General features: G+C 49.2%; 1 protein-coding gene across 8 annotated transcripts in view; it reads right to left on the reverse strand.

Moving 5' to 3' along the window:
• Positions 1-15,090, reverse strand: part of FOXN3 (forkhead box N3) — a 377,361-nt gene that overhangs the window by 19,137 nt on the left and 343,134 nt on the right. For 6 of the 8 annotated variants that reach the window (XM_005871177.2, XM_005871178.2, XM_014543670.1 and 3 more), the window contains one exon: positions 7,077-7,142. The exons of 1 other annotated variant lie outside the window; for it this stretch is intronic. In XM_005871177.2, the coding sequence (XP_005871239.1) occupies positions 7,077-7,142 (66 nt within the window). The remainder of the gene's footprint in view (positions 1-7,076; positions 7,143-15,090) is intronic. One more of the 8 variants, XM_005871180.2, reaches the window with a different exon arrangement.

Consider the following 15,090-nt stretch of genomic DNA (forward strand, 5'->3'; position numbering starts at 1 on the left):
TGACACTTAACCTCTGAGCCAGGCTGGTCAACTAGTTTTTGACAAAAGCATCAAGACAACACCATGGGGGAAAGGAGAATTCGAACAATTGAAGAGCCTTTTGGGGGAAAAGTTAACCTTGATCTTAACCTCTTACCATACATGAAAGTTAATTAGAAACGGACCATAAACCTAAATGTAAGAACAACATCCTACAACTTCGAGAAGAAAATATAGGGGGAAATACTGAGAGTTCTCAAGGAAAGACATGCAAAGCCAGCACAACTCTGGGACTTGCAGACAGAGGGAAAGGATTTCGTAATCATTTTGCTGTATATTCGGATAACCAGCGACGCAGTCTAATTCTGATAACACTGCCTAATACCTCCGTCCCTAGGGACCTCATCCAGAGCAGGAGTCTGATAGAACAGACCCCCCCGATAAATATTTAAAGCTTGCACAGTTAGCATTCTTGACAGTAAAAATTATTCCAGTCCCATATACAGATCACAGCAATGAATACATTCCATCTTTTACAAGTACCTGGGTATGTATTAGGTGAAGGGGACACAGCGGCACCACAGTTTATGTGGGACGGAAAGAGAATTAGAGGCAATGAAAATACACTAAGACATGAAAGAAGGAGACACCTAGCCCAAAGTAAGGGGTATCTGGGAAGACTTCCTGTAGGCAGAGGAACAACACATACAAGGCCTGGAAGTGATAAAAAGCACCCTGTGCGCAGGAATGAAAAAGTCATTTTGCTAAAGCAGCCAGTTCTAGCAGGAATGTGATGCGTTTGGATTTTATCCCCCAGATCCTGTGAAAACCATTACAGCGTCCTGAGGAGGAGTGTGGTCTTACACACCATGGCCGCGAGACAGATTCTGGTGTCGGACGACCTGGGTATGCACTCCATCTGTCATTTGCTGCCTGTGTCCCTGAAAAAGCTACTTAAGATGGGGCCAAAATTTGGTATTTATCTCAGAGTATTTGGAGATTTGACTGAGTTAACGAAGGCACCGTTACTTAGAAAATCACACATTAGTTGTCAGTATCATCGTCATCACCAACACAGTCAACACCCACAGAGCAATCCTGAAGTGACCCGTGAGCCGAAAGCCCGTTAAGAACAAAACGAGCCCTGGACGATGGCTCAGTTGGTTGGAGCGTCGTCCCGTACACCAAAAGGCTGTGGGTTCAATTCCTGGTCAGTTGCGGGTCCCATCCTTGGCTGGGGCATGTATGGGAGGCAATTAATCGATGTTTCTCTCTCACATGGATGTCTCTCCCTCTCAAATCAATAAAAACGTATCTTCGGTTGGGGATAAAAACCCCCACCCACAACAACAACAACAAACAAACCCTAAAATGAAAGAGCAACGACTGCTCTTATGTGGCTTCTGTTCCCCTGTCCATGTCCTGTCACCGTGGGACAAGGCCTGGGGAGCCTGGAACGAAGAGAGACCAGATGGGAGTCACGGAGCGCGTGCTCTCGGGGACTCGGGCGTAACCACTGAATCACCTGCCAGTCAGAGAGAAAAGCAGCCCCGAGAACGGTGCCCGTGCCCAGAATCCTCTGATGCCCAACAGGGAGGGAAACTGAGGAAGTGGGTCCTCCGCTCCTCGTCTCATTGCTGCCTTCATGGATGAAGGATCCCGCATCGGCAGGCGGACACTTGGGGCAGCAGGGCTGCCACCTGAAGTCTTGCCCCACCACGAGCTCTGTGGCCTTGGGCAAGTGCCTCAACCTTTCTGAGCCTCAGTTTCCTCCCCTGTAAACATGCACAAACAAGCCTCACGGGACTGTTCTGAGGATTAAATAAGACAAGTTACATAAATGGCTTAGCTGGGAGGCTGGCCCATCCTATAAGCGCATCGTCCCGCCATCCCACCTCACCTCTCTCGCATCCTCTTATCAATGATCTGTAAGGCACAGGGCCTGACCAGGTCAGGACAGGGGACATCCGTTTGGCCTCTCATGCTGTTTGTAGTCACCCCTACCTCTGCATTCACCCATTAAAACACCCTCCTGTTTAATGAACCTCATTCACTTCAAAGAGAATCTCAGGACACAGCTATCCCGCAGCATCAAAAGGCTTCCCCTCAGCTACTTCCTGAACCTCCCAAGACTCCAGGCTCCTCAGAATCCTGAGCTCGTTCTCAAATGAGCTGCAATGGATCGCTGCCTCTGCCAACCCCGGCATCGCTCAGTCCTCATCCCTGGCAGGCTCCTGGCGGCGGGATGGCGCATGTGTTCCCGTTTGCTCTCTGCCTGCCAGCGACCAGCTGTGACTCGGAACTGTTCCCATCTCTTCTCCTTTCTGTCCCCATCCCAGGTGTCAGGAACACGGCTTCGGAAGACGGATCACAAGCAGGTTAAGGTCAAGGTGTGAGAAAGGCGTCCTGAGGTCTGTTTTGATTCTGGGATCCTAAAGGAGCATGAGGCCCAATCCTCGGCCCTCTCTGGAGGAGCCCGTCTGGCTGTCTGCTCCTTTTACTCTGTTTCCCTCAAAGTCTATCAAAAACACATAAAGCACTTTACAGCCAGTGCACCCTGCCCAGTGAGCTGGGTGACACCGAGGCTGCAGCTAGAGAAGATGAAATAAGAAACTGGACATTTAAAATCAACGGGAATGGCTAGCTCGGGTCTGTGGTTCTCGCAGGAAAAGACACAGGCTCCAGCACCATCCCTTTCGCTACATCGTGCGGTGTTTGCAGGTGAGAAGACACACACACCTGAGACTCTCAACCTCCTGGAACCAGGTGCCAAGGACATCAGCACCTGGGCTGATCCACCCCCTTCTCTTACGTTAACAGACTGACGCTAAACTTTCTTATTTCTAACCAGCAAGAAAGCAACACTCACACCCAAAGAGAGGACATCAAGCAGCAGCATCGGCATGGGATCATCTTGATAAAAAAAGAGTCTGTGGCACAAGACAAATTCCCTCCAAGCTGCCCCCCACCCCCCACACTTCCTCATCCCCCTGATGCTTCGCTTCCTTGGTTTTCACAGCTTCTGAAATTAACCTGAGCTCCTGCTGCTGCCCTTGGAGGGCAGCCCTGGCCAATGAACGCTGCCCGCTGCCCGAGGCCACAAGCCGAGCAGCCAGGTGATCAACAGTCCCCCCTTTTCCTGAAGTCGGCGCCACCACCTGCTCACTTGGAAGGAAGGATGCTGGGAGGCGCCTGCAAGGGGAGCTGACTTCCTGGTTGTCTCTCTTCCCCGATGCCCGGTGGGTCTGGTATGTTCCCGGTTCCAGGCAGGGAGCGGAATGCACCAGCTTTGCTGTTGTGTTTATTCTCTGGACTTCCTCTCTGGGAACATTCCCACCAGGGATTAGATAAGTCTTTGAAGATGAGTAATGGTGATCTGACTCCTGGCCTCAAACAGTTCCCCGAGTGGGGTTCCAGATGACTCACAGGGCTCGTCAAGGGGATAGCCACGCCGGGGCTTAGCAGACTCTAGAAGCTGGAATTAGTCCACAGGGCCATTTGGGGTGGGGGTGGGGGTGGGGTGGTTTGGATGGGTCTGACTAGAAGCATAACCCAGAGTGGAGGAGATTATGCTGCAGCAATGTTCTGCCCTGATGTTTGTGGAAGGCGAGTCCTATTGAGTGTCCCATCCAGCACGGGAGACACGGTGGCATCCTTACAGAATGTTCCCCAGGCTGCAAACCGGCAACGTTTGAAAAAGACAATGTCACTGCTGGTGCTGCTGGTGGGAATGGCCCACTACGTAATGTTGGAGCCTGAGGTTTTAATGAGAGGCATGGCTGTCTCTCTGGAAGTGAAGCACCCGCTGCACTGAGAGGCCGAGGGACCCACAGGGAGTCCAGCACAAGTGATGCCCGGTGCGCGGAGCTCCCCGGGGGCAGCGAGGGAATCCCCAAAGATCAAGGGTCTTGCTGACTGGGGCTCTCACCAGCTTCTCGAGTCATTTTCTTTCTCTGACCTACTCAGCTCAGATGCTGGACTGTGGCCAGTCTGCCAGCCCCGAGCTGGCTTTGCAGATGCCGAGCAAGGGCAGGATGAGAGGAAACGCTCTAAGTGGCTGCTGTCTGGTGACCCGAGGGCAGAGGCTACGAAGGGCAATGAGAAAGGGAAAGCCTTTTAGGCCGCCCAGGCCAGCCTCGTACGGCTGGGAGTGACAGCGGCAGACAGACCAGGTTGGTGGCCCCGTTCGCACAGGAGCATCGGACAGCTAGGAGGTGAAAATAAGAGGCTATAAATAGTGGCACATGAGGAGGCTCCATAAACAGAGCTGGGCCCAGCCGAGCCCGGGGAGAATGCAGGCAGCGGTGTGCAGGCAGGAGCCCGCACTCCCAAACGTGGGCAGTGGCAGGACCCGAGGCTGGATGATGCACACACACATCCACACGGCGACACACGCACACACCCACACGGCGACACACGCGCGCACACACCACGAGGCGGGCTGCCCGCACTCCAGCAGGCTGGCGGGTAGCTGCTGCCTCGGACCCATTCTGCCAAGGAATCCCTTCTCGCTTTTTCTAGGCCTTGGGCACAGCTGGCTGGGCAGGGGACGGAGGCGTCATCGTGTTGTGTCTCTAACGCTTCTCCCTCTGGGAGGCAGGGTACCGCACCACATCCCAGGTAAGAAACATTATGCAACGTAACATGAACATAAAGGGAGGCAAAGGAAGAGTGAGGCGGAGAAGAGCTACCTGAGCAGATGTGGAGACATGGACACCTGTGACTGTGGGTACAGGAGGCGGAGGAGCAGCCAGCCTGGCTCCCCAGTGCACTGAGCAGACCCTCAAGGCTCCAATCTCTGGAGCTTCACAGCCCACTCACACTGCTCTACCCTGACCTCCAGGGGACGCTATGGGGCTTGGGGCCAGAGGGGACGGTGTACACAGCTGGTGGCCCCACCCTCTGCCTTTATATTATTCCTCTGCTGCTCTTTCTACGGCTCCTGTGGGCATCGTGGCTCCTCCTTCCGGGACGTGGAGCCGCCGTGTGGTCTGAGGCCTTCATGACGGTGTGCTGGGCATCTCACAGTGTTAACAGGCAGGAAAACCTTCTGAAAATGAGCTGACAGCCTCAACAAATGGACGCTGAGCTTTGAAAACTCAAATTCAGCATTTCAAGGTAAACAAGGCTATGGATACCTTGAAAACAAAACAAAACTATTTACAGTTTGAGTGTTGTAGTGAAAGAGAGGGGACAAGTTCATTTAGTCATGAAAACATTAAAAGCCATTCACTTGTCAACTAATAAAAAAGAAAACCCTTTTCCTGCTCTTCCTGTGGTCAGGAACCCGACGATGGGACCTGAGGGGAGCTTCCGAGGACCCGCCAATGGCCAATCCCGCGCCTTTTCCCTCTTAACTTCATTCCTCCAGTTCGTCAAACGTATTTGTTTTAAACCAATGACCAGTGGCTAGATGCTAAGGAAGATGCCGGAATCTCACAGCTCCGAGGAAGTCAGTATGTGTCCCCCATGATGAGTTATGTGACTTGATTTTAGAAACCATTTCAGACTGTAATTTGATTACAACGTGGTCTGTGCTCTTTCTGCAACGTCATCTGAGAATGGCGGTGTTTTGTGTTAATATTCTCCTGTAACTTCACACATCGCTGAAAAACCACACTACAGGTCAACTGCCAGGTACACATTCCCTGGGCAGCGTGTCTGCTGCTCGGAGGAGTGGGCAGCCTGGCGTTTCCATCGCTAACAATCTGAGCTGAGCCAAGAGAGACTGAGAATTCTGTGCCTTTAGCAGCCGGGAAGGGCAGCCCCTGATGGAGGGACAAGTCCCTCCTGAGAAAGCTGGGCTATGTATGTTGGATCTTTTTTAAAAACAGGAACAAGTGAGAAAGGATGGAGTCAAACTTCCACAGGCTGGTGGCCGGCTGTGAACAGAGCAGGGCTGGGGAGGATGCCGGGAACCCCGCATTGGCGCGCTAGTAACAGAGTCAGCCTGCTGGAGTCCGAGGCTGGAGGCTTTTCTGTGGGAAGCATCACTGACTCCCAAAGTGGGGGAGTCCCTTTGCTCAGGAGGCCACGCAATCCTTCGAGAGCCAGAGCCCCAACAGAGGTGAGGGCCCGGCCATAAGAACGAGCCGGGTGGGCACCAGCTCCTGGTGTCCTGGCCGGGTCTGCGCTTCACGCTGTCATCTCCACGCCTGCACGTCTCCTCAACAGGAGGCTGCAGCGCAGCAACGTCCTGCCGACGAGCTGAGCAGACCCTGGCGGACGAGCTGGCTGTCTGCTCAGCAGGTTTCTGGCTGGGGGTGGAACGTGGGCAGAGGAACTCATCTCAAGCCAGAAGGAAGAGGGGACAGACATCTCCATGCAAGGCCCGTTATCATCCCTTGGCAAGAAGGTCTTTCTAAAACCATGGTAGTCTAGCTCCAGATGTAGGGGGGAAAAAACACAAGGGGGTGGGTAGAAAAGAAGCTCAAAGAAGGAGGAGAGTTGTCTCAAGCCTAATATTGCTCAATGGCCAACAGAAGGTGAGGACAGGAGCTCTGCTGGGCTAATCAGCCCTGCCCTCCTGCCCTTGGCAGCCAGGAAGGCTGGTGCGGATGACCCTGGGGCGCCATGGGGGTCCATTTCAAGGCTCGTCCAAGCTCCTGCATGACACCCACCTCAGCCAGACGACCCTCTCCCCTCTCTCCATCTATACGATGGTAGCCTGCTATTAATGAGATCCCAAAGGGAAGGAGTTTCTAAAAATGGGCACCGCTCAGCAGCAGGACTGCTAAGCTGGCCCCACGTAGCGTCTCCAGCAGAAACCACAGACTCGCAGGAGCGATCCCTGCAGGCGCGGAGAAGGCCTCTCCGCTGGGACTCATTACGGGGCCTGCTTCCCTTCCCCCAAGCCCGAAGCTCTGAAATTAGACGAGAACTTTGCCACCGTGGAGACACACCTAAGCCTCCATTCACACATATGCACGGCCACGTGTTCGTATGCATGTGTGTGTCATCACGCACGAAGGTCGTCTTAAAAAGTGATTCTGCAGGGAGGTTCTACTTGAGCATTAGTTCTCCCTATGGCCTGGTATGTAAATGAGAAGGTTAAGTTCACAAACTATGTGCTGAAGGCTATAGAAATAGCTACTCACAACCTGCTTGTATCTCAGGGGGAGTATTCAAAAGCATCATGGCACTGGCAGCATCAATGTCAGGATCTGGAAAAGTCAACCAATAAATAACATTATTTACAACGGGGCCGCTGTGTGTGCGTGGTTTTTCCCCCTGCACGTTAGTTTATGAATGCAACAGAGAAAAAAAAAAAGCCCCGAAACTTGATGAGCTAGATCCCCAAGGTGACTTTCTTCCCACTTGGACTTGAGAGGGAGAAAGGTATTCTAGAAAGAGATGTAAGGGGCAGGTTCTTATGTTTTTAAAACAGAGCATGGTCTCTCTTCTCATTTTGCTAGTTTCATGATTTGCCCTGTATGTTCCTGATAACGGGGCTGATCCATGCACCCCGACAGCTTGTTCCCTGGGTGCAGGCGCAGGAGACTGGGGCGACAATAGGAAGTTCAGCCACAGGAATCTCGAATGAACTGGGGAAGCTCACAGCACCAGGAAGAGAAAGCATTACACACACCTACATCTAGTGCGGTACACACAAGACGGCTGGTCATTTCCATTTGTCAGCAGAACCTAAGTTGCATTTTATGAGATCATGTGTGTATGTGTGTGCGTGTACAGCAGTGGTGAAGGCATTAAAAACACACATGCTTAAAACATATATATATATATAAAAAAATCAAAGTTATGATGTTGAGAGCACAATGTTTGCTCCCACATCTATGATTGCTTTTAATATGGGACCAAAAAAAAAAAAATCCCCATCACTTCATTGCTGTAATTCTTAATAGGTTTCTGAATCCTTACTGATCCACCGGTCGACAGATGGCAGGTTATACAGAGACAGAGAAAAATATTATCCTTTTATAACTAAATTCATTTTCCTCTGAGAAACAGCAGCGCGGCTGCTATGGAAATGAAAGTCACCATGGCAACAGTAAACAACCCCCAAGAATGGTCACTGAATAGGCTGAAAAGAACATCTGCCCTAGCCCAGCGTCCCAGCTGCCCTGGGGCGAGATTCGCTAATAAGTGCGGTGGCGCCGAGTGACAGAAGCCGCCGCCGCCTGTGACCTGCCCAAGTAAATGAAGTGTGCAACTGAAGATGACATCAGAATGCCTGTCCTTGCAGATCGCTACCTCTGATTCCGCGAAACCCAATGATGAACGGTGGGGGGAGAGTGGGGATCGCACCTGTCAGTTTTTGTACAAATTACACACCAAAAAATTCAATTTACTACTAATGGCTCCATGGCACTTTATTTGGGGTATTATGCTAGAAAATGACTTTTTTACTGTTTAAAAAGTACATTTTTCATATTTTATAGGGGCAGTTTAATTCCAAGGGAGCAATGGGAAGCAGTAGAAAGCCCCACAAGTGATTAATAATATAGATGACGCTGGTTCCAGAAGACAATGTCTCAAAAGGAAAAAAAACTACAGGAGCTTTTACTCTGCAAGCCCTTTTCTATTTTGCCTGCAGGAGGCCCGTTACTTAAACTCCATAATGGAGTAAAAGTTTATTTTAATAGGTACATTGCATGAGAAACAGGTAAATTAACTTGTTTAGCAATTCCTGGGGTGAAATTCTTAAAACAGTCATGGCTCCCACTGATATTGAAATATACGTATGTCAGTTGAAGGATGAACTGAAAAACTTAACAGTTCCACTCACTGCTCCCAGGGTTCCCGCTGCCCCGCCCTCTTGATTTCCCACAGGGCCTGTTGCCAAGATGCAGAATTTGCAGTTTCGGGGTATTGCTGGCACCTCGCAAACCTCAGGGGAGCAAGCAGCTCCCAGGAGGTGCCGTGGGGGCTGACACTTCCCCTTTCTACTCCCTCTTTTTGGAAAGGGCCCTTCCTTATCTCAGGGCTGAGAAAACACACCTGTTTGTTTTCAGCAAGGGAGGCTCTTTGCCATCTTTGAGAATGCAAGTGCCGCCGCAACCCATGGCTGGCCTGGCCCCATGTCCCCGTCTCCCCAGGTGACTCTTACCCAGAGTTTTCCTGAACCACCAGGAGGTTCAGAGGGGGCAGAACAAGAGAAAACACAGGTAAGGAGTCAGGATTTATATTCTTCACCGTCACAGTGGACCTCAGGAGGGAGGTGTAAAAGGCATAATGAAATAAACGAGAAAGAAGGAAGAGAAAGAGGCCTTAAACAAAAAGAGTATGATTAATACTCGCATGAATTTCGCAGAACCTAAGGGACAACTTGAGGAGTATTGTAGACCCACGTAACATCCACCCACGACCCCACCCAAGCCAAATGAACACACAAACTAAGCAAAAACGACGCGTTAGGACAAGTCCCCCAATCCTTCCTTCCATCCAGATTTGCCACACCCCTGGCAGCCACATATAAAACCCCTGATGCTACCTCAGCACTCCTGCTGGTCTGCAGGCATTTGGGGGTAGGCCCATCACCCAGTCTTCTCGGGAGCTCATTCATAATCAATTTCCACAGTCCCACTTCTCCATCCTGACTGGGTCAATTCCAGGGGGAACAGAAGCTTTAATATGAAATGCTATGCACAGAATGGAATGGCAGGCAAGGCATGGGATGCCCAGCCCCCCAACACGGATTGGCAAACATGAGAACTGCACGTGGTCTGAGAAAACATGCTTATGTATTTACACAAGTGTGTGTACACTGGCACCACAGTGGCAGCGTTCCTGGGGGACACAGTGATGCCAGCCTTGGTGTATAGCTTATTGAGTTCTGACCAATTTCACTCCAGTGTTAGCACGACCATAATGAAGACACAGAGCACAACGGAGAGACAGATTTCCATCACCCCAAAGTTCCCTGAGCCCCTCTGCTGTCATCCCTACCCTTGCCCTGGGCAACTGCTAGATTGGCGTTGTTATTCATCCATGATGTGGTACCAGGGGTTCATTCCTTATTGCTGCTATTACTGAGTGGTATTCCATTGTGTGGCTATGCTCCAATTTGTTTACCTGTCCGCAGGTGGACGTTTGTATTGCTTCCAGTTTGGGATTTAAAAAAGAAAAAAAGCTGCTATGAACTTTTGTACCAATCGTTTATGAACACATGTTTTCATTTCCCTTGCGTAATTGCTGGTAAGTCAATGTCTAACTTGCTAGGGCAGTGATTTTCAACCTGAGGGCCGCAGAATTTTTAAGACATGCAATACCGGACTATTTAGGCAGGGGCACTGACCTCTTTTCCCTTAGATTGTCAAATAAAAAAAAATGACAACAGCCAACACAACAAGAGCTGTCCGGTGTGAATGCCCTGTCTTGAACCATAAATATATAGGTCACATAACAGAGCAGCATCTTATTGGGCACATCGCATAATAAAGTTGCATCTGATGGTTTAATTCTTGGAACCAGAAGTCCTTATATACAAGTACTAGAGGCCCGGTGCATGAAATTAAGGCATGGGTAGGGGGTCCCTCGGCCTGGTTGGAGATCGGGTGGTGACGCCTGCTCCCGGGCCCCCGTTCGGTCAATTTGCATATTAGGCTTTTATTATATAGGATAGGCACCTGATTTTTTAAAAAGTCACTTTGGAGCAAAAAGAGTAGGTAATTATCATCTTTTTAAAAGTAAATCAATCAAAGTTATACCTAATTTTGTCAAATTGGCAAAAAATACATTTTTTGAGTGTGATGCAGAATTTTAGTAATTAGTTTATGTGAGCCCTGGGATGAAAAAGGTTGAAATCACTGTTCTAGGGACTGACAGATTCTTTTTCCTAAGAGGCACCATGTTTGAGAGTTCCAATTGCTCCACATTTTTGTCATCAGATGAAATTGCCAATATTTTTAATTTTAGCCCTTCTCGTAGATGTGTAGTGGTATTTCATTGTGGTTTTAACTCATATTTCCCTAATGACAAAAAGGGATTTTGAGCACCCTTTCATGTATTTAGTGGTCATTTGTGTATCTTCTTTTGAGAAAGGCCTGTTCAAGTTTGTGCCCATTCTTTAAACTGAACTGTTCAACTTCTTACTATTAGAAGGTCTCTTTGAACCTTCCAGATAGAAGTCCTTTGTGAGGTAGTTTTTCTCAGTCCATGTCTTGTGTATTCAGTTTCTTATTAGTGCCTTTTAATAAGCAGAAGTTTTAAATTACTATGAAGTCCAATTTGTCAATTTTGTATGTGTCCCAACTAAGAAATCTTGGCTCACTCCCAAGTTGCAGTATCTTTTATTCTCTGTTAGGGTGTCAAATATAATGCCATCTGGGTTCAACACCCAGATTTATAGGCAAATGAAAAAGGAAGTAACCCACCAGATTCCTGCCTTTACCCAGTGAAAACTGGCTAAGCACAGAACTGTCAGAACTGTGCAGACCAACACCAGAGGATCCCTTCTGGCTGCAGGTACGGTGGGGGACACCAGGCAACCCAAGAGAAGCTAGTCAGGCCTGTTTCTACGGGGAAAAAGTCTCAGACCACCTGACGCACCTTTATGCTGGTCACACCCTCACATCCTGTGTGTGTGCTTTGGGCCAACAACCTCCTGTCTCTCCTCTCCAAAGAGAGGCTACAAGGCTTAGTCTTATCTATTATTAAAATACCTTAAGTTTTTTCCCTTTTTAAAAAGAGTCCTGAAAGTAGTGTGTGCTCACTGTAAAAAACACACACACTAGGTGGAATTAATTGAAAAATAAATGCCTTCCTCACAGACCCACTCCCAGATTCATTCTCTTTATGTATGTCCAGAAACTGTCTATATAAATATAGGCATTTACATATATCCACTGAAATACCAACTCACATTCACATGCATGCATGTGTCCATTCCTTATAAGTGGGTTCACGGGGAAAATACTTTTCTAAAAATAACTTTTTCCTCCTATTTTTCATGAACGACATATCTTGCACCTTTTCATATTAGCATACATGATCTGAAGTTCTCCCGTGGTGACTTTTTGCGCATGGAAACATAACGACCATTCTCTTTCTTGAAGACGGCAGACTACGGGAAGGTGCAAACAGCGCTTGTAACCTGTAACCTGCTTCTCCTCTCAGATCTCGAGCCCCTACCCACCTCCCCTACCTCCGAGGACCCAGCATGGCCCCACGCTCTCCCTCCGAGCCCTTTCTGAGGTCACTCCCACTGGCTGCCTTGGGTCACATGCTATTTTCCATGCGCACACTCTGGGTCTCCCTGAAAGCCTCTCAATCCTCTGTAGCCAGGACAGATGAGAGGTGGTTTGCACCTTAGACAGCAGGGATGTTCCGACAGAGGCACATCCCCTTGGCAGGATGCTTTAGACCAGTGGTTCTCAACCTTCTGGCCCTTTAAATACAGTTCCTCATGTTGTGACCCAACCATAAAATTATTTTCGTTGCTACTTCATAACTGTAATGTTGCTACTGTTATGAATTGTAATGTAAATATCTGATATGCAAGATGGTCTTAGGCGACCCCTGTGAAAGGGTCGTTCGACTGCCAAAGGGGTTGCGACCCACAGGTTGAGAACCGCTGCTTTAGACTGAGGACACCTGTTAGAGATCGGGGAGCTGCTGGGGGTAGAGAATACTTCTGCTTTGGAGGCACCACAGCTGCTGAAGGATAAGAGGTCCGGGTCTAGATCTGGGGGAGGGAGACGGCTGTATAGTATTTCCCCTGGGTTTAAAGAGTCGTTCCCCCCAGATGGGTCAATCCAGTTTATCAGCAGAAGTAAAGAGATTTTGGCCAAGAACTCTTTTAAGGAATAAAGATCCACTTGGCAGGAGTATTCTTCCTGTTGCATCTCTGGGGGACGGGGGTGAGGCAGAGGGGTGCAGGGGAATAAAGAAGCACAAATCTCTGTATCTGTGGAGTGGAGAAGGTGTCTCCCAACAGGCCCTAATTCAGCGTCCTAATACAGGAGCCTCCGCCATCACCACTGGGCGGTTCAGTACACCACCAGCACTCATTCCCTCGCGGACGCTTCACAAAGTCACGGTCATTCTCAAAACACAGTCAGTCTCAAATCCCCCATTCAAACCATCCCTCCTTTCTCCTGCCTCAGTAACAAGTGTTACTTCTCCCCTGGGCCGGTTCCCAGTGGTCCATTTCAATTTTCATATTTAATGAAAATTCATCTTTAACGCAGTTGTCTTACCGCATTGCCTCTTCCCTGCAGTGCGAGACCGACAGACTGTCACGTGTCGTACAGATGTTTTCAAATCCTTTTTTCTTGAATGTACAGACACAATTATATTATGCTCCAGTGAGAGAAATGGGCAAGGGAGTTCCTAAAACCAATGGCTTAGCTTTGTGGATTTAAAATACCATTGCTCTTCATGTCTCCAAAATGTGGAGAGGGTGTCTTCTGGGCACAGGAGGACACCTTTGCTCTGTGCGTTTGATGGGAAAATGCTAGGCCAGGCTTGAGGATTCTCGGGCTCAGGCTCTGGGTCTGCTCCCATGTAACACATGATTTTCATTTGGGGTCTGAGTTCATTGTTTTTAAAATGGTTGTGGGTCAACATCCCTCACTCCAAATGAAGCAAAATAAAATGGCAGTGGGTGAATGCAGCCTTGGGAGGGGCCAGGTTGGTTTTTCATCTCATTCCGCACGGTTCCTGGCTCGGCCCGTATTGTCCCTCCTCCCTCCTCCCTTTCTGGCTCGTGTCTGCCAGAACTAGCGACACCAAGGAGTACCCACCGCGTGGGGCATCTACTCCAACCCCTTGGGGGGCAGCTAACCCTCTTAGTAAGGCTGGAAGAATATCCTTGTATCCCTGGAAAGACTGCCCTGTCATTCTGGGCATCAGCGGGGTCCATGTCAGAGCGCTCCACCCAGCAGGCACGGCTATTTTGTGGGTTTCCTGTCTGTGATCACGCCCCTTCCTCCAGGGACTGGCACCAGAGGGCAATGACCGCTGAGACCGTCCACTGTAACAAACGCGGACCAGGGAGGACGACTGAAGCCCCGGCTCAATCCTCACTGCTGGAAAAATGTGAGCACCATCCCTCACATCTCTGACCTGGAGACACTTTTGACTTCATGAGTGGGTGGGAGGGAGAGCGTACCCCTGGCATCTAATGGGTAGAGCCCATAGGTGCTGCTCCACTTTCTAGAGCAGTGATGGCGAACCTATGACACGCGTGTCAGAGGTGACACGCGAACTCATTTTTCTGGTTGATTTTTCTTTGTTAAATGGCATTTAAATATATAAAATAAATACCAAAAATATAAATCTTTGTTTTACTATGGTTGCAAAGGTCAAAAAATTTCTATATGTGACACGGCACCAGAGTTAAGTTAGGGGTTTTCAAAATGCTGACCCGCCGAGCTCAAAAGGTTCGCCATCACTGTTCTAGAGTCTTCAGGCTAGGCCCCCGCCCCGCAACAAAGAATTTCCCAAAATATGAACAGAGCTGAGGTCAAGAACTCTTTACTGAGCTTACATATACATGCGCTGTGGTCAGGAAAAGCAGTTCTTCGAAGCAAATGATCCCAAGAAGAATACACAGAAATTAACAAATAGGTACACTTTGTTGTTGACATTTTTCTTTTCCTTTTGGCAAACTCTCTAGGTGCAGGTTAAAAGAGAGGACACATTATATTTGCGGCTTTGAAACTACTGAAGTAGGAGTCGTAAACTTTGGCTGCTGTTGCAATCAATCAAGATCCCTACACCGGCTGCCTGTGATGTGGAAGGCAGCGGGGCAGGCGAGCGCTGTCAGATCTTCCCAGGTCACTCGCCACTTCCCTTCTGGCCGAAGGTAGTTAAGATGGCATTCACCATCACTATGAACATCTGAGGGGCTCTCACAGCCAGACGGGGGACAGAGTGATACTGCTGAGCCCAGTGCACAATCTTCGAGATTGATGGGATTTTAGGGAATAAAAGCCTCACCCAAAGATTGACTCCAAGTTGTGACTTCCAAAATCGTCTTTATGACGGGAGTTGGGGTTAGAAAAGAGCTGCCCTTCTCCTCCCCAAAACTGACTTTGAAGAAAAACTCCCAACTCCTGCTGCTCTGGAGAAATGAGGTGAGTTACAATGAACTATTAAGCAAGTTGAAGCCAAGAGTTGTTTGTTGCAACCAAAGATCATCTAAATCAA

This window comes from Myotis brandtii, unplaced genomic scaffold (assembly GCF_000412655.1).
Source record: "Myotis brandtii unplaced genomic scaffold, ASM41265v1 scaffold332, whole genome shotgun sequence".
In the NCBI taxonomy this organism is placed as follows: domain Eukaryota; kingdom Metazoa; phylum Chordata; class Mammalia; order Chiroptera; family Vespertilionidae; genus Myotis; species Myotis brandtii.